Source organism: Pleurodeles waltl, chromosome 4_2, assembly GCF_031143425.1.
Source record: "Pleurodeles waltl isolate 20211129_DDA chromosome 4_2, aPleWal1.hap1.20221129, whole genome shotgun sequence".
Lineage (NCBI taxonomy): Eukaryota > Metazoa > Chordata > Amphibia > Caudata > Salamandridae > Pleurodeles > Pleurodeles waltl.
In genome coordinates this window covers 480,008,675-480,026,688 of record NC_090443.1, presented here as the reverse complement: position 1 = coordinate 480,026,688, position 18,014 = coordinate 480,008,675, and the positions used below count along the sequence as shown (strand labels likewise).

Genomic DNA, 18,014 nt, shown 5'->3' with positions numbered 1-18,014 from the left:
ATTCCACACTCATATGCTGGTCCAGAACCTGGCAAGGGGAGTTGGTGGTAGCTCAAAGAGTTGCTTGATACTACTGGTGTGGAGATAGTGGTTATAAAAAATATATCTTGTCACATTGACTGTAATTTTCGGTCCTCTCTTTTTTTAAAATCAAAGTTGGAGAAAGAAGCTGTGTATTATAACCATCAGTCACGTCTGATTTTTGGTTCTGGGGTTTGCTCATTCCACTCAGACTGGTCCAACTAAAATCTTCATCATGAAGTGTGAGCAGGAAGATGGGGTGGTTGGAACTAGGAGCAATCCAAAACAAGAGCAAAAAGATAAGCAAGACTGCCTGCTAACCCTCTACGGTAGCCCTTCCAAAAAACAATGGTCATGGAACGGCAATGGAAAAAACTCCCTAGAATTGGTCTGACTATCCACAAAAAGATCTGTGAAATGTTATACAATTCATATCTGCTGTGTGAGCACTCCCTCAAATCTCTGTCTAGGTATATCCGAAATGTAATGCAAGTGAAGTGGAACCCAGTATGGTTACAGCCACATGTCGTAAGTGTGCCACACACATCCTTTGGCACACAAATAACATACACACATGCAGCAACCATATCTCGCATGGATTGGGCCGAGGACCCAGTTGCAGGGAACTGTCAAACAAATTTAGAAAAGTGCAGTTCAGGACAGGCAAGTCGGGCACTCTGCCTAGCAGGTGACAAGTCTGCCTTGCTAATAAAATAAACTCACTGCCACCACTGTCTGTTCTGTAGACTGAGCGCATACTGCATTGAGGGTGAAGATGGCGTGCCACTCCGAACATGGCACCCTCCAGTAGGTCACAAGTCACAGGAAGCTCTTCCAATGTACATGCATTATTGCCGTGTTTGCTGAAAAAAGGGTCAGAATTGTCATAGCTTACTGTAGTGATTTCGAGGTAGGGAGAGATGCTCTTTAGAGCAAAGAAGTTAGACTTTCCTCTGTCCAAAAGTATGGAAATTGGTGAAATTAGATAGAACGATGTGGGGGTTCTTCTTGCATCAGTGACTTTAATTTGTGCTTTTGGGCATTATGGTTTGTGAGGTGGAATCTGATGGTGGTGACAGGCCATATGGTGAAGATTTGTGTTTTAATAACTGACAGTGGTTACGTGCTAGGAGAACCAAGCATGATCTTCACCACCACTGGTGCTAAGCTAGCGGTGGAGATTCATGCCATTTGATTATGATAGATAAAATGGGCAGTGGCTGTGGCTAGTGTGGGTTTTACATGTCCCATCTAATATCTGCAATACTCATTTATGGTTTATATACTTTTTGAATAGCCACATTCCTTTCTTGTTTAGTCCTATATATATTTATATCTCACCATGCAATTTATTATCAGCATTCTTTTTATTCAATCTTTAGAAAAATTTTCAGCATTCCATAGTTAACCATGCATCCTCATGGGTTGAGCACCAGCTTAATATAGATACGTTCCCTAAGGGTCGCTAAATTACTATCCTTATTTTTGCCTAAGGAAGGGACAGAGAAATATGCCACAACTTGAGTGCCCTTGTCTGCTTAGCACCACCTCAACTAAAACTTCTTACTTTTACAGGGCATCAAATGGACCCCTTCAAAGATGATTGCACGGCTCGGCAAAGAGATTAACAACCCGGACTCAATTTACTACTGGGCGCAGAAGGTGAGTGCTGTGTTGATCTTGACCTGTGTTGGGGAGTTTTGGTTGTCTTCAATGCTCATACTTTTGTCCCTTTGTCTCCAGAATAATATCCCAGTCTTCAGCCCGGCCTTGACTGATGGGTCTCTGGGTGACATGATGTACTTCCACTCCTACAGGAACCCTGGGCTAGTGCTGGACATTGTGGAAGGTGAGTTGACCTGGTCCCAAAAATAGTTGGATATGTCTGTAAATTGTGCTCAGAATTGTTTGATATTTAGGATTTGTACCAACTTTGTGTATGACTTCAGTATCCGTGTTATCCTTGCATGTTTGTCTGAAGCATCCATGACAGAAACCGGCAGTTTAGGGATGGCTGGAGGGAAGGAGGAAGGGAGTGGTTGGAGGGACAGCTATATTGATCAGTGGAGGGAAGGATAGGATAATTCGATGGATGGGTGGATAGAGGGATGATGTGGGAGGTGGGACAGCTGTATTGACCAGTGGAGAGAGGATGGAATGGGTAGATGGATGGATGGATGGAGGGAGGGAAGGAAGGAGTGGGGTGGCGAGACAGCTTTATTGATCAGTGGAGGGCTGGGATGGGTACACTGGTCCATGGATGGATTATATATGTAGCACTTGCTACCCCTGACAAGGCGCTGAATCGATTTACGTCAGGCAGCACATTGCTCCACACCCAGAGTAAGTGGTTAGTTCAGTGTTACCAATTATTGGGATTCGTCATGGGCACTCAAGCAAATTATTCCATGCATTCATTTCAGTTTCTTAGTGGTAGATTAAAATAAGATGTTGGTGTGATCATTAATGGGAAGAGGTGGGCATGTGAGTTAATGCAGATATTTTGTAAGTTTCATAGATGAGCTAAAGGAGATTTATTATTATGTTGTAGGGGTATGACTTTAAAAAAAGGAGATGTTGCGATCTTTGAAATGAGTTGTGGGCAATTTGTAGAAACAGATTAATAGACATTAAGGCAAACAAAACTATGTTAAATCTAGCAGGCAAACAAACCTCTTTGTTACTAGCATCTGCTAGTTTGATTGCTGGATAAATGGAGGATCAGAGAGGCAGATTTGGAGATACTGCTGTTTGAAACCATATAAGCATAAGAAGGACTAAGCTTTAAGGCATGTTTTAACAGGGTTTGTAGTCCAGATAAGTGCTTTGACATTGGGCAGTGGGGGGGCTAGATCCAGAGTGCATGACCTTAGAAAGAAGTGGAGTCTTTCTTTGTGTAGAGGTGGCAAGATGAGGCTACCAGTTTCCTAGACCGTTTAGACCTGCCACGTAGTGCCAGGGGCAGATCCGAAAACACTTTAGTGAACCATCCTGAATACTTTGAAATTGATTGTTTCAGCCACCTGAGTGCAAACTACAGTGACCATCAGAGTCCCAGTCCTTTCTTTTGAGTCACAGTATTAGGCCCACATTTGAATTCTGGCTTTTGTAGAGAGCTGACTTATTTTCTGGGGGGATTGCTAGGTATTTTGAATAATCGTAGTAAAAAAGGATGTCCATCAACACTGACCAAGCTATATTAATCTTGGTAAACAACCTAAACATTATACAAGGCAGTTTCAGTTTAGGCATCCATAACTGGCAGACATTCTGATTTTTACACCTAGAAGTTGAGGGGTGCATGTATCTAAATACTCCACCTTCATGTCTGTACACCGCTACTGTGAAATAGATTAGGCCAGTGGGTGCAATATCAATATTGTTCTTTCATTGGGGGTGCATTGATCATGTATTTTGGTTACTCTGAAGGAATTAAGTTGTGTGGTTAAAAGGAAAACATGGGTCATTTAATCCCACCAAAACGAAATACAACACAAAAGAAACATTAATCATCACAAGATTGCAACATATGAATTCTACAGGGGTTATCTATACAGAAAACAGTAGAGTAGATTGATGTGCAGATTTTGGCTCACTTTGGCTGCAGGCCAGCCCATATTTCCTATACCAAATTGTCATGTTGCAGCATGGATAGAATTTATAATGTCACCCTATCACACTTGCGTGAGCGTCACACCCTCGAGCGTAGGAATGCAACCTCCATGTTATGCCATGTAAAACCAGCGCCAATTAAAATGGATCACATCAGTCTCAACAATTTTACACTTCGATATGAACCGAGTTCTGCTAACATGTACTCTTTACACACACACCATGCAGTTGACCTGCACACAGGATGTCAGCAAAAGGGTGTTGTGTTTCATATGAGCATAACTACAGGGTGGAGCCAGTAGGAACCACACTCCTCCTGAATCAGAGAAAAAGGTATGTTTGCAGCTATGATTATAAAAATGGCCTGCTGGCAGCACATTTAGTGTTAGCAACCCAGGTTATGGACAATAGTCCTGGATATTTGGTGTGCCCTTGCAGGTCTGTGATTTAGAGGACCAAGGCCTTATTCCAAGGACGGGCCTAGGCTTCAGTGCGCATGCTGGATTAGTGTGTGAGCTGGGCCACAAAGTCAGAATCACGTGTATTTGAGTTACTTAGGGCAGGAGCATATGCCCCATTTACCATGCAGTGGACATCCTGTCCCAACAGACAACTACTCACCATTTCCAGACCCTATCACTCCATCTACATTTAATTGCATGTGTAAGTATACTTTGCTTAGATTTGGAGAAAAAAAAAAACACATTTGTATTTATTTTATCACACACTACTTTTTCAGTTAAGTTTTGAATATTTTGCACTTCAGTGTTTATGCGTTCATATTTTTATCATAACCCCTTAATGTGCTAATGAATTTGGTTAATTGCATTCATTAATTGTGGAGAGTGTATTTTTGATGTTTCTGTAAGTATATTTGTGTATTTTTGTTTTTGGAATGGAGGCGGTGTATTGTATTCTTTTTTTGTCTGACATAATTAGTATGTGGCTACCTAAGGGATATATACATATAGCAACATATAGAATGCAAAAACAGAAACGCACAAATAGCTACCGAAAATGCAGACTATACCGAGAGAAGGGAAGTGTTTTAACACGTTCTTGCGGAAGATGGGAACTGAGGTTTGTGCAAGTCCGAGTTTTTGTTTGAATAGAGTTCCTTAGGTTAGGGGCATAACAAGTGAACTCCTGGTCTGATTAGATTTTTTTTTTGTTGATTTTTTTATTTGGTTGATGAACTGTGTTTCCAGCTACATGTTGGGGTTACCTTTCTGAAGATTGTTTTGCCAGTAGGGGACTGTTTATGGTGTAGACATGGAGATTGTGTCACGATTAAGACATTGTTAGGAACGCAGTGAGTTATTTTGATGTCACTTTGCTTTCAGATGAAACTAAGTAAATTTAATTATTTCTGATGTTATATTTTTATGACCTCTGATTAGATATTTTACTAAGTGAAGTGCAGCTTTATGGGCTTCTAGATATTCTTCTGAATAGTCCACTAAAGCAAGAGAAAGGATCTTTGAAGACTTCCCAGAAAGTCTTTGGTGGTGGGCAATTTGATTAAAGGGGGTGGGGGTTCATTGTTTCAGTTAAAGAGAAATCTACAAATTTATTAAAGACATTGAGGTGAGCATAGTCTCTCCAGCAGCACACACAATTTCTTATTGTAAAAAGAAAACCAGGAAAGAATCCAACATAAGGCACTACAACTTGGGAAATCTTTGGCACAGCATCCAGCAGGAAGTCAGGGACTCCAAATGGGTTTCTGGAAAGCTTGAAGAACTTGAGGCTCAATCCAGCAGGCATCTGGCCAAATAGCGGGAGGTAAAATAAAGGAAGAAGGTTCCAAAGGGACACCCTATGCGCCACAAAGAGGCTATACCAAACCCAGAAGGAAGAATAATATGATGTAATCTTGAGGTGAATTTGAAGCAAAAAAGCTCATCAGTCTGGCACCTAATGCAAAACATGAGTAATCTAACAGCCCGTTTTTTTATTCACTGAGGACCATAAAATCCCCGTTGTACCATAAGAGAAAGAGCTGGTGAAGTATGTTAATCCTACTGAGGACTAGATCAGACATAGGTACAGGGGTTTTTGGGTAGAAAGTCCTAAATTCAGCAATGTGTGACCATTCAGCTTCTATAAGGATAGCCTCTAGAAAGATCTCATCATCTTAAGGATCCCCAGAGATTTCCCATGCTAAAAGATGTAGTTGTCCTTGGACAACAAGGTCATGGGTTGACCATCCAGATCTAGAAGAGGAGTCACAATTGGAGCAAGTGTAGCAAAATCTGTGGCAAGCTCTAGCAGGTGAGGGAGAATATGCCTCTGCATCAGTGTGAAGGACTGAAGGCCACTTTGCAAAGGAAACACCTCTTTGTTCAAGAGGACTCTTGGGAGAAGAGCAAAGGGAGGGAAGGCTTAAGATTGGAAGAGAGACCAGTTCTGGAGGAAGGCTTAGGTATCTGTCTCTGGATGCTATCTCACGAAAATGGGAAGCTGGCAGTTCAGCTAGGAAGGACAAAAGGTCCAGTAGACCCCAGAAGACCAGTGTGAAGAACAACATCTTGGTCCAACACCCAGTCACTGGAGTCCGAGAGGTTTCTGGCAACCACTCCGCTGTGGAATTAGAGATGCCAGGAAGGTACTTCATCACTATAAAGAGGTTGATGCAAAGACTGAATTCCCACTGGTTCTTATAGATCTGCCATTGTATTTGATCTTGCTGCTCCATGTTTATTGGTGTACCTGACTGGTGAAAGATTGTCCATCCTCAGCAGGATGCAGAAGTGAGACTTATGCTTGGAAGAGCTCTTGATGGCAAAGGTGCCTGCCAGGCATTGATAGGAAGATTCTTCTTGGAAAGAGGCTGCACCCCCCCCGGGTTGAAAGGGCACTGGAGTTGGCACCCCGTTGTGATCTGCTTGACTTTTATCTTGAATGTGAATTAATGATTACATAATGAGAGGAGCCAAATATGGCTTTGCCAGTCATGCTTTCATGTTGATCAGCCACCAGTGCAGCTCCAAGTGAGATGGATTTGATGCCCAATGAAATAAGATCGGAGTAGTGGAATCTCTGACAAAGGAGATTTTGAGCACCGCATGGCTCCATAATGAAGGGGTGCAGAAAAAAAAAAGCCTCAGGCTGCAAGATGATCAGTCAGATGAGCATGGGATCTCAGAGACAAGGAGGATGCGCCTAAAGATTTCAGCTCCTGCTTGATGCACAATATCTTCCTGAAGGGAAGATAACGGTACAGGTAACATTGTCCAATGTGAATCCTAGAAAGTCTGTTTACTGGGTCAAAGAGCAGTAAGACTTCTTGAAGATCGTGAGAAAGCCCAGATCATGTTGGAGGGTTATAGTCCATTATAGATGGGGGGGGAGTTACATGGATTGATGCATTGTTAGAATATTCTCCAAATGTTGATGAGACAAACTCCTTTCACGCAGGGGTGTACCAAGGGCAGAAGACGGCCAAAAGAATGGAAAAAAGGCACCACAATCGCCAAAGTTGGTGCGTCCACTGAATTTTCAGGAGAGGTTAGGGTTTGAGGCAGATTGGGATGAAAAATAGGCATGAATTCAATGAAGTCTTACTAACCAGTCTCTGGAAAGAAGATTTGTGTGCAAAAAATGAATACCTTCCCTCTTGAAGTGATGATAAACCACTCACTGTTTGGGGTGCAAAGATAAAATGGGCGTGAAGCCCTTTTCCTTCCTGGGGATAGCGAGGATAGAGTTTACAAATCTGCCATTGGTTGGAGGGGGTGGATGAAGGCACTTTTCTGAAGTGTATCTGCAGTCCCCTTGTTCTACCAGGGTGGATTCTTCCCTGGGTGACCTTACTCTTTTTCCAATGGAACCTGAATGGTCAGGGAGTGGTGTGGAAGTGGAGTGGGAGGACCCAAATGTCTATGTGGTAGCCATAAACAGTCTCTAGGACCAAGGATCAGAAGTAATTTTGCACCAATTTGGGAGGAGTAATGCAACCTCCAATAGGCGGGTGAGGGGAAGAAAATGATCGCGGCAATGCATTTACCCTGGCTTAGCTGTTTGAATCCAGGTCCTAGACATAGGGCGGGACGGCTTACTTGTGGGAAGAAGGCCGGAGCTAATGGAGAGGTTGGCACGCCAAGACGTCCGACAGAGGGGGGGAAAAGGAGGAGCCTTTGAAAGACCTTTCACAGTTTGGCCTGGATCTTATCGAGGGAGATGGATTTTGAGACAGATTTAATACATTTATTGCCAAAGAGAAGGCCATCTGTAGAATCTGGAATAGGCTTGTCCACCTTTACTGCCAGCTTCGGGACCAGCTAAGGAATGGGCTGATTCTCCTCTGTGGAGATGGAGGAGTGAGCATTTCTAAGAAGACGGAGTATTGCGCCCAGCCCCTGTGAGTGTCTAGGTCCAAATCTGAAGGGCACACTGAGACACATTCTGGGATGTCTAGGATGGTGGGCTGGTGGTATTGAGGGCGCAATCCTGACAGTTTTTGAGGGTGTGATCCACTCTCTGACGAGGATTGTGAGGTTTGCGCTGGAAGAGGTTGGAGTGCGAGGGTTGATGTCTGGGATGGCACAGACTTTGCCCGGGAAGGACGGGTGATTGAAAGGAACAATGACTCTAGCTGATTTCTCCAAGGGTGTGGAGAACCAGCAGTGGATGAAATCTGTTACTTGAAGTGCAAGGGTCCAGGGCCGGGAGCTCTGGTGCTCTAATTCTGATGGTAAAACAAGGGTTCCCCCATTACATTAAGGATAGAGGGTTTGTATGGGAAGGAAGGGTCATTGGAGGTCTGAAGAAGGTCCTGGAAAAAGCGCAGTGGTCCAGGGATGCGCAAAAGTAGAGGTGGAGGAGATCGAACATTTTAGTGAGTCAGCCTGTGAAGGTGATGAGGAATGGGTAGGATGAACAGATTCAAGAAATTCAAAGAGCTCATACAATCAAGGCATTAGTGAACAGATAGTAGGGGGGAAACTAATAAAAAAAAGGGAAAAAAATTGAAGGAAAGAAGAGGTAGTGTTAAAGTTGGAAGGAAAGGAGGAGGAGGATATGACGAATGGGGAAAGTGAACACTGCAAAGGCGGGGGGAGGGTTAGGCATTGAAGGAATAATTGAGAAGGTTTAAAGAATTGCAGTACAGCTGAGTGGCAGATAAAAGGAGAAGTGGGGTTATGTGGAGGATAAAAAGAACGGGGAGAGACAAAGGCGAGCACTCACCTGTTGCCAACAGCAGCCGTGAGAGAGGGTGTATGCTGCCTTAAAGTGACTGCATATTTTGCCCCCTCATTGCCATGTGGTAAAAATGTAAAGATTGAACTTTAAAAAGGCCGTTTTTGAAGATTTATCTCGACTTGGTCTTAGAGATTTTTTTTTTTCTTTCTTAATAGTGAAGTACAGGGATTTGCTGTCGAGACAACCCTTAAGGCCACAGTTATCTTGGACTGCGTAGCTCATAGATGTCCAGCTGATGCCCACCAGGACTTACTGCACACATTTCAACAAATCTGCACAAGAGAAACGCACACCTATAATGAAACTCAGTGGGACTGGTTTACATAGCAAGTGGGAATCCAAACAGTCTGTCCTCCTGGGCTTATGTTGCATATCTCTGGAGTAGTTTGTCAGAAACAAGGAAAGAAAAATATGAAAAGTCTATGAAACACAACTCCAAGTCCTCCAATAAAACCTATCTGGGATTTATAAGAGCTAGCAAAGCCCGGGCACAGATGCCAAAGACTTGCATGAATTGCTATGTAATCAAAGCATACTTGTCTATAAGGGTCCCCCCCCCCCCCCCCCCCCCCCCGATTTGACTACATTTCGTGAAACCTACACAATACAAGCAATAAATGTATTTTTGCAACATATCAGTGAGTTTATTGCAATGATTTTTAAATCTCATGTGCGGTCACCTCCTCAGGTCAATTGGCAGAGACTTGCTGTTTCCCCCCCCCCTACTTAGCCTTTTTTTTTTTTACCAGCAGAGTTGAATCAAATATTCATTGCCACATTGTTTCAGACCATTTTAGCGGTTGATGCAAACCACTGCCTAATCTTCAGCGTACGCCTCCACCTACGCTTTTGGAAAAGGCAGTTGTTAAGGATGCCTCCGGCATCTGCGGAATCTATAGCCATTCAGCATCCCACGCAAGTGGGCATCAGCCCTCTGAGAGGGACAGAGGAAGCCATTGTGTCCACCCTGGATCATTTGTGAACAGATTTGGACATGTGATGTACGGATCCTAGCTTTTGAAACACTTGGTCATGCGATCTTGTAGAAGAGACTGGTGTGTGCTTCTCATTCTTTTCTGAATGAGTGTAAACAAGCAAAGTTGCTTCACTCGTTTACTTTTTTTTGTTTTTTTGTTTTTTTACTACTAATTACCAAGTGAAAGGTATTTCGGAAGCTCTGTACAGTCTACTTTTTTTTTAAACAAGTACTACCTTGCATGGCTTCAGATCATAGTTACACAGTGTGTTTTATAATTATGCCAGTGACAAACCTCTGCCTGTTAGACTCAAGCTGGTGTCTGCCAGATTGATGAATTTATTCAAGAATTGTATCATAGCGGCAAAGAGACAGGATTATAAATTGAGATCTTAGTGATGGGTGCGGGTAGCACAGCCATGTTTGCTGAATGGCGGCCTTTGCCTAATCTTTGCACATATCCTGAACAAGCAGACCAGGTGAAAAACGCAAGCATCAGCTTTAATGTGGATGGTCTAGTTGTTACCTAGATTGGTGGTAGAACCAAGCCAGGCCTTTTCCATCGTAAACTCCTACAGAGAGTTTTGTTTATTGTCTTTCTTCCATAAAATTAAAGGTCACCTGTTGCTTTGCTTATGCCAACAACATTTATCTAGGACTGCCGAATGAAGTATGCGAAGACTGCACTGTTTGCAGAATGCTTTGGTGTGCTTGATATTTGCACTGGGGTGCAAAGAATATATCTTTATGGTGCTTGCATCTTTATATTGGCTGCTGGTCCATTTGAAGATTACCTTCGGTTCCTTGTGCCTGATAGTAATTATTTCTTTAAACTCAACGCTCTGTCTGAATGCAACATGTGTATGTTGTTCAACTCCGACTTCTGAGCTCAATGGCCTTTATACTCCTCATTATTCCAAAACAGGGGAATGGAAGACTGGTCCTTCCTAGTCCAAGAAATTAAGCTATGGAACGGCCTCCAGGTAAAATGTGTGCTTCTAAAGCACCTTCTCTCCATCGGATATTACGATAGTGGAGTCTGGGAGTGGACTGCTAATAGAGTGGCCTCTGAAAACCACCTAAAGATCTTAATAACAGCCAGATTCATGGTAGGTGATTCTGGGTGTTGTTTGTTGTACAGCTTCTACCTCAGTGGTGCTCAAGTGTTTACAAATCTTGTGACGTGATATTTATTTTTATTTGCGTTTCTGAAATATATGAGACAGAATTGTCTTCCTCAGGTGCAGCTTTAGGGATAGGGATGTCTCCCAGCCTTTGGGTTTGGCAAGGAAGTAATTCATCTTGGTGATGTTAACCATAGACCACACTCCTCAATATTAGGCTATGTGTAAGGAAATGCCTCCTTGGCATGGTTACCCCCTGACTTTTTGCCTTTGCTGATGCTATGTTTTGATTTGAAAGTGTGCTGAGGCCTGCTAACCAGGCCCCAGCACCAGTGTTCTTTCCCTAACCTGTACTTTTGTTTTCACAATTGACACACCCTGGCATCCAGGTAAGTCCCTTGTAACTGGTACCAAGGGCCCTGATGCCAGGGAAGGTCTCTAAGGGCTGCAGCATATCTTGTGCCACCCTGGGGACCCCTCACTCAGCACAGACACACTGCTTGCCAGCTTGTGTGTGCTGGTGAGGACAAAACGAGTAAGTCGACATGGCACTCCCCTCAGGGTGCCATGCCAACCTCACACTGCCTATGCAGTATAGGTAAGTCACCCCTCTAGCAGGCCTTACAGCCCTAAGGCAGGGTGCACTATACCATAGGTGAGGGCACCAGTGCATGAGCACTGTGCCCCTACAGTGTCTAAGCCAAACCTTAGACATTGTAAGTGCAGGGTAGCCATAAGAGTATATGGTCTGGGAGTCTGTCAAACACGAACTCCACAGCACCATAATGGCTACACTGAAAACTGGGAAGTTTGGTATCAAACTTCTCAGCACAATAAATGCACACTGATTCCAGTGTACATTTTATTATAACATACACCCCAGAGGGCACCTTAGAGGTGCCCCCTGAAACCTTAACCAACTACCCGTGTAGGCTGACTGGTTCTAGCAGCCTGCCACACTCGAGACATGTTGCTGGCCACATGGGGAGAGTGCCTTTGTCACTCTGTGGCTAGTAACAAAGCCTGCACTGGATGGAGATGCTTATCACCTCCCCCTTGCAGGAGCTGTAACACCTGGCGGTGAGCCTCAAAGGCTCACCCCCTTTGTTACTGCACCACAGGGCATTCCAGCTAGTGGAGTTGCCCGCCCCCTCCGGTCACGGCCCCACTTTTGGCGGCAAGGCCGGAGGAGATAATGAGAAAAACAAGGAGTCGTCACTGGTCAGTCAGGACAGCCCCTAAGGCAACCTGAGCTGAAGTGACTCTGACTTTTAGGAATCCTCCATCTTGCAGATGGAGGATCCCCCCAATAGGGATAGGAATGTGACCCCCTCCCCTTGGAAGGAGGCACAAAGAGGGTGTAGCCACCCTCCGGGCTAGTAGCCATTGGCTACTGCCCTCCCTGACCTAAACACGCCCCTAAATTCTGTATTTAGGGGCTCCCCTGAACCTAGGAACTAAGATTCCTGCAACCTAAGAAGAGGACTGCTGAGCTGAAAAACCCTGCAGAGAAGACGGAGACACCAACTGCTTTGGCCCCAGCTCTACCGGCCTGTCTCCCAACCCCCCCCCCCCCCCTTCTGAAGAAACTGCTCCAGCGACGCTTTCCCCAGGACCAGCGACCTCTGAATCCTCAGAGGACTGCCCTGCTCTAGAAGGACCAAGAAACTCCAGAGAACAGCGGCTCTGTTCACCCAAGACTGCAACTTTGTTTCCAAAGGAGCAACTTTAAAACGACTGCGTTTCCCGCCAGAAGCGTGAGACTTGCAACTCTGCACCCGGCGCCCCCGGCTCGACTTGTGGAGAACAAACACTTCAGGGAGGACTCCCCGGCGACTACGAGACCGTGAGTAGCCAGAGTTGCCCCCCCTAAGCCCCCACAGCAACGCCTGCAGAGGGAATCCAGAGGCTCCCCCTGACTGCGACTGCCTGACTCCCAGATCCCGACGCCTGGAAAAGACTCTGCACCCGCAGCCCCCAGGACCTGAAGGATCGGAACTCCAGTGCAGGAGTGACCCCCAGGAGGCCCTCTCCCTTGCCCAGGTGGTGGCTACCCCGAAGAGCCCCCCCCTTGCCTGCCTGCATCGCTGAAGAGACCCCTTGGTCTCCCATTGATTCCAATTGAAAACCAGACGTGTGTTTGCACACTACACCCGGCCGCCTCCGTGCTGCTGAGGGTGTACTTTCTGTGCTAACTTGTGTCCCCCCCCCCGGTGCCCTACAAAACCCCCCTGGTCTGCCCTCCAAAGACGCAGGTACTTACCTGCTGGCAGATTGGAAACGGGGCACCCCCTTCTCCATTTTGGGCACCACTTTGAACTCTGCACCTGACCGGCCCTGAGCTGCTGGTGTGGTAACTTTGGGGTTGCTCTGAACCCCCAACGGTGGGCTACCTTGGACCCAAACTTGAACACCGTAGGTGGTTTACTTACCTGCAAGAACTAACAATTACTTACCTCCCCTAGGAACTGTGAAAATTGCACTGTCTAGCTTTAAAATAGCTATATGTGTTTTATTTGAAAAGTATATATGCTATTGTGATTATTCAAAGTTCCTAAAGTACTTACCTGCAATACCTTTCATGCAAAGTATTACATGTAGAATTTGAACCTGTGGTTCTTAAAATAAACTAAGAAATGAAAATGTCACTTACCCAGTGTACATCTGTTCGTGGCATTAGTCGCTGCAGATTCACATGTTTGGCACAGTCCGCTGCCTGGTGTTGGGCTCGGAGTATTACAAGTTGTTTTTCTTCGAAGAAGTCTTTTTTGGTCACGGGACCGAAGGACTCCTCCCTCTTCGGCTCCATTGCGCATGGGCGTCGACTCCATCTTAGATTGTTTTCCCCGCAGAGGGTGAGGATGGAGTTGTTTGCTATAAATAGTGCCCATGCAATGGAGTGAATATGTATGTACGTTAAGAGTTTATAATAATTATTTACAAATGTACAAATGTTTAAGATTTAAGATCTACTTCTAAACGGCTACAGGCTTCCCGGGGAGGCGGGAGGGTACATGTGAATCTGCAGCGACTAATGCCACGAACAGATGTACACTGGGTAAGTGACATTTTCAGTTCGATGGCATATGTTGCTGCAGATACACATGTTTGGCATAGACTATAAAGCAGTTACCTCCCCTAAAAGCGGTGGTTTAGCCTGTAGGAGTTGAAGTAGTTTGGAATAATGTTCTTAGTACAGCTTGGCCCACTGTAGCTTGTTGTGCATTTAGTACGTCTACACAGTAGTGTTTAGTAAACGCATGAGGCGTAGACCAGGTTGCAGCCTTACATATTTCGCTCATAGGAATGTTTCCTAGAAAGGCCATTGTAGCACCTTTCTTTCTGGTTGAATGTGCCTTTGGTGTAATAGGCAATTCTCTTTTGGCTTTAAGATAGCATGTTTGAATACATCTGACTATCCATCTAGCAATGCCTTGTTTAGAGATTGGATTTCCTATGTGTGGTTTTTGAAAAGCTATGAACAGTTGTTTTGTTTTCCTGATTAGCTTTGTTCTGTCAATGTAGTACATTAGTGCTCTTTTGATGTCTAATGTATGTAGTGCCCTTTCAGCCACGGAATTTGGTTGTGGGAAGAACACTGGCAATTCTACTGTTTGATTTAAATGGAATGGTGAGATTACTTTTGGCAGAAATTTTGGATTTGTTCTTAGAACTATTTTATTTTTGTGTATTTGAATAAATGGTTCTTGTATGGTAAACGCCTGTATTTCACTTACTCTTCTGAGGGATGTGATTGCAATGAGAAATGCGACTTTCCAGGTTAGAAATTGCATTTCACAGGAATGCATGGGTTCGAAAGGTGGACCCATGAGTCTTGTTAAGACGATGTTAAGGTTCCATGAAGGAACTGGTGGTGTTCTTGGTGGTATAATTCTTTTTAGCCCTTCCATGAATGCTTTAATAACTGGTATTCTAAATAGAGACGATGAATGAGTAGTTTGTAGGTAAGCAGATATTGCTGCGAGGTGTATTTTTATAGATGAAAAAGCGAGATTCGCTTTTTGCAAATGTAGTAAGTATCCTACTATGTCCTTTGTAGAGGCATGTAATGGTTGTATTTGATTGGTATGGCAGTAGTAAACAAATCTTTTCCACTTAGATGCATAGCAGTGTCTAGTGGAAGATTTTCTAGCTTGTTTTATGACCTCCATGCATTCTTGTGTGAGGTCTAAGTGTCCGAATTCTAGGATTTCAGGAGCCAAATTGCCAGATTCAATGATGCTGGGTTTGGATGCCTGATCTGTTGCTTGTGTTGTGTTAACAGATCTGGTCTGTTGGGTAGTTTGACATGCGGTACTAGTGAAAGGTCTAGTAGAGTTGTATACCAAGGTTGTCTTGCCCATGTGGGTGCTATCAGTATGAGTTTGAGTTGGTTTTGACTCAACTTGTTTACTAGATATGGAAGGAGAGGGAGAGGGGGAAAAGCGTATGCAAATATCCCTGACCAACTCATCCATAGAGCATTGCCTTGTGATTCGCGGTGTGGGTACCTGGATGCGAAGTTTTGGCATTTTGAGTTTTCTTTTGTTGCGAACAAATCTATCTGGGGTGTTCCCCAAATTTGAAAGTACTTGTTCAGAACATGGGGGTGAATTTCCCATTCGTGGACTTGTTGGTGGTCTCGCGAAAGGTTGTCTGCTAGTTGGTTTTGTATTCCTGGAATAAATTGTGCTATTAGGCGAATGTTGTTGTGAATCGCCCACTGCCATATTTTTTGTGTTGAGTGTGTTCCTCCTTGTTTGTTTAAATAATACATTGTTGTCATGTTGTCTGTTTTGACAAGAATGTATTTGTGTGTTATCATGGGTTGAAAGGCTTTTAACGCTAGAAATACTGCTAACAGTTCTAGGTAATTGATATGAAATTTTGTTTGGTGTATATCCCATTGTCCTTGAATGCTGTGGTGATTGAGGTGTGCTCCCCACCCTGTCATGGAAGCATCTGTTGTTATAACGTATTGAGGCTCTGGGTCCTGAAATGTCCGCCCTTTGTTTAAATTTTTGCTGTTCCACCATAGAAGCGAGAGGTATGTTTGGCGGTCTACCAACACCAGATCTTGAAGTTGACCCTGTGCCTGTGACCATTGTGATGCTAGGCACTGTTGTAAGGGTCGCATGTGTAGTCTTGCGTTTGGGACAATGGCTATGCATGATGACATCATGCCTAGAAGTTTTAGCACAAATTTTGCTTGTATCTTTTGGTTTGGAAACATAGCACTTATTACCTTGTGGAATGCCTGCACTCTTTGTGGACTTGGAGTGGCAATTCCTTTTGATGTGTTGATGGTTGCTCCTAGATATTGTTGTGTCTGACACGGTTCTAGGTGTGATTTTGTATAGTTGATGGAAAACCCCAGTTTGTGAAGGGTTTGTATGACATATGTGGTGTCGTTTGCGCATTTTTTTACTGTGTTGGTCTTGATTAGCCAATCGTCTAGGTAAGGGAACACATGTATCTGTTGTCTCCTGATGTGTGCTGCTACTACTGCTAGACATTTTGTGAACACTCTTGGTGCAGTTGTTATTCCGAATGGCAACACTTTGAATTGGTAATGTATTCCTTTGAATACGAACCTTAGGTACTTTCTGTGAGAAGGGTGTATTGGTATATGAAAGTACGCATCCTTTAGGTCTAATGTGGTCATGTAATCTTGCTGTTTGAGCAGTGGAATGATGTCTTGTAGTGTGACCATGTGAAAATGGTCCGATATGATGTAGGTATTTAGTGTCCTGACATCTAATATTGGTCTTAATGTTTTGTCTTTTTTTGGAATTAGAAAGTACAGGGAGTAAACTCCTGTGTTTTTTTGTTGTACTGGTACTAACTCTATTGCATCCTTTTGCAGTAGTGCTTGAACTTCTAGTCCTAAAAGTTCTAAATGTTGTGGTGACATTTTGCGTGTTTTGGGAGGGATGTTTGGTGGGAATTTGTGGAATTCTATGCAATAGCCATGTTGGATTATTGCTAATACCCAATTGTCTGTTGTAATCTGTTGCCACGATTGGTAGAATTGGCTTAGTCTTCCCCCCACTGGTGTTGAGTGAAGGGGTTGCGTGACTTGAAAGTCACTGTTTAGGTGGAGGTGTTTTTGGAGTCTGGAATCTTCCCCTACTCCTTGGGAATTGACCCCCTCTATATCCCCTGAAACCTCCCCTTTGGAATGAACCCTGATATGGTGTGGTTCTTGTTTGTTGGCTGGTGGTGTCTGTGGGTTGGCCACGAAACCCCCCTCTAAATGGAGTTTTTCTAAAAGAGCCTCTGCTCTGCGGGGAGTAGAGTGCGCCCATGGCTTTGGCCGTGTCTGTGTCCTTTTTAAGTTTTTCAATGGCTGTGTCCACTTCAGGGCCAAAAAGTTGTTTTTCGTTGAAGGGCATATTAAGGACAGCCTGCTGGATTTCAGGTTTGAAGCCTGAAGTGCGGAGCCAAGCGTGTCTCCTTATGGTGACAGCAGTGTTGACTGTTCTCGCTGCAGTATCGGCTGCGTCCAGTGAAGAGCGGATTTGATTGTTTGAGATTGTTTGTCCCTCTTCAACTATTTGCTGCGCCCTTTTTTGGTATTCTTGGGGAAGATGGTCTACGAGAAGTTGCATCTCATCCCAGTGTGCGCGGTCATATCTGGCCAGCAGCGCTTGAGAATTTGCGATGCGCCACTGGTCGGCTGCCTGTGATGCTACTCTTTTTCCTGCCGCATCAAATTTTCTGCTTTCTTTGTCCGGAGGTGGGGCGTCGCCAGATGTATGGGAATTTGCTCTTTTGCGAGCTGCCCCTACTACTACGGAGTCAGGTGGTAACTGCGAAGTAATAAACACTGGGTCTGTGGGTGGTGGTTTGTATTTTTTATCCACCCTTGGGGTGATGGCTCTTGATTTTACGGGCTCTTCAAAAATTTGTTTTGCGTGCCGTAACATCCCTGGTAGCATTGGGAGACATTGATATTGGCTATGTGTAGCCGAGAGGGTGTTAAATAAAAAATCATCCTCTATAGGATCGGAATGCAGTTGGACATTGTGGAATTCTGCAGCCCTAGCCACCAGTTGCGAGTATGAGGTACTGTC

At 44.3% G+C, this 18,014-nt stretch overlaps 1 protein-coding gene across 5 annotated transcripts in view; it reads left to right on the top strand.

The window, feature by feature from the left end:
• Window positions 1-18,014, top strand: part of DHPS (deoxyhypusine synthase) — a 92,494-nt gene that overhangs the window by 59,810 nt on the left and 14,670 nt on the right. For 4 of the 5 annotated variants that reach the window (XM_069231835.1, XM_069231834.1, XM_069231836.1 and 1 more), the window contains exons 6-7: window positions 1,597-1,683; window positions 1,765-1,870. In XM_069231835.1, coding sequence (XP_069087936.1) covers window positions 1,597-1,683; window positions 1,765-1,870 — 193 coding nt within the window. Of the gene's footprint in view, window positions 1-1,596; window positions 1,684-1,764; window positions 1,871-8,993; window positions 9,351-18,014 lie in introns of those variants that run through there. The other variant, XM_069231838.1, reaches the window with a different exon arrangement.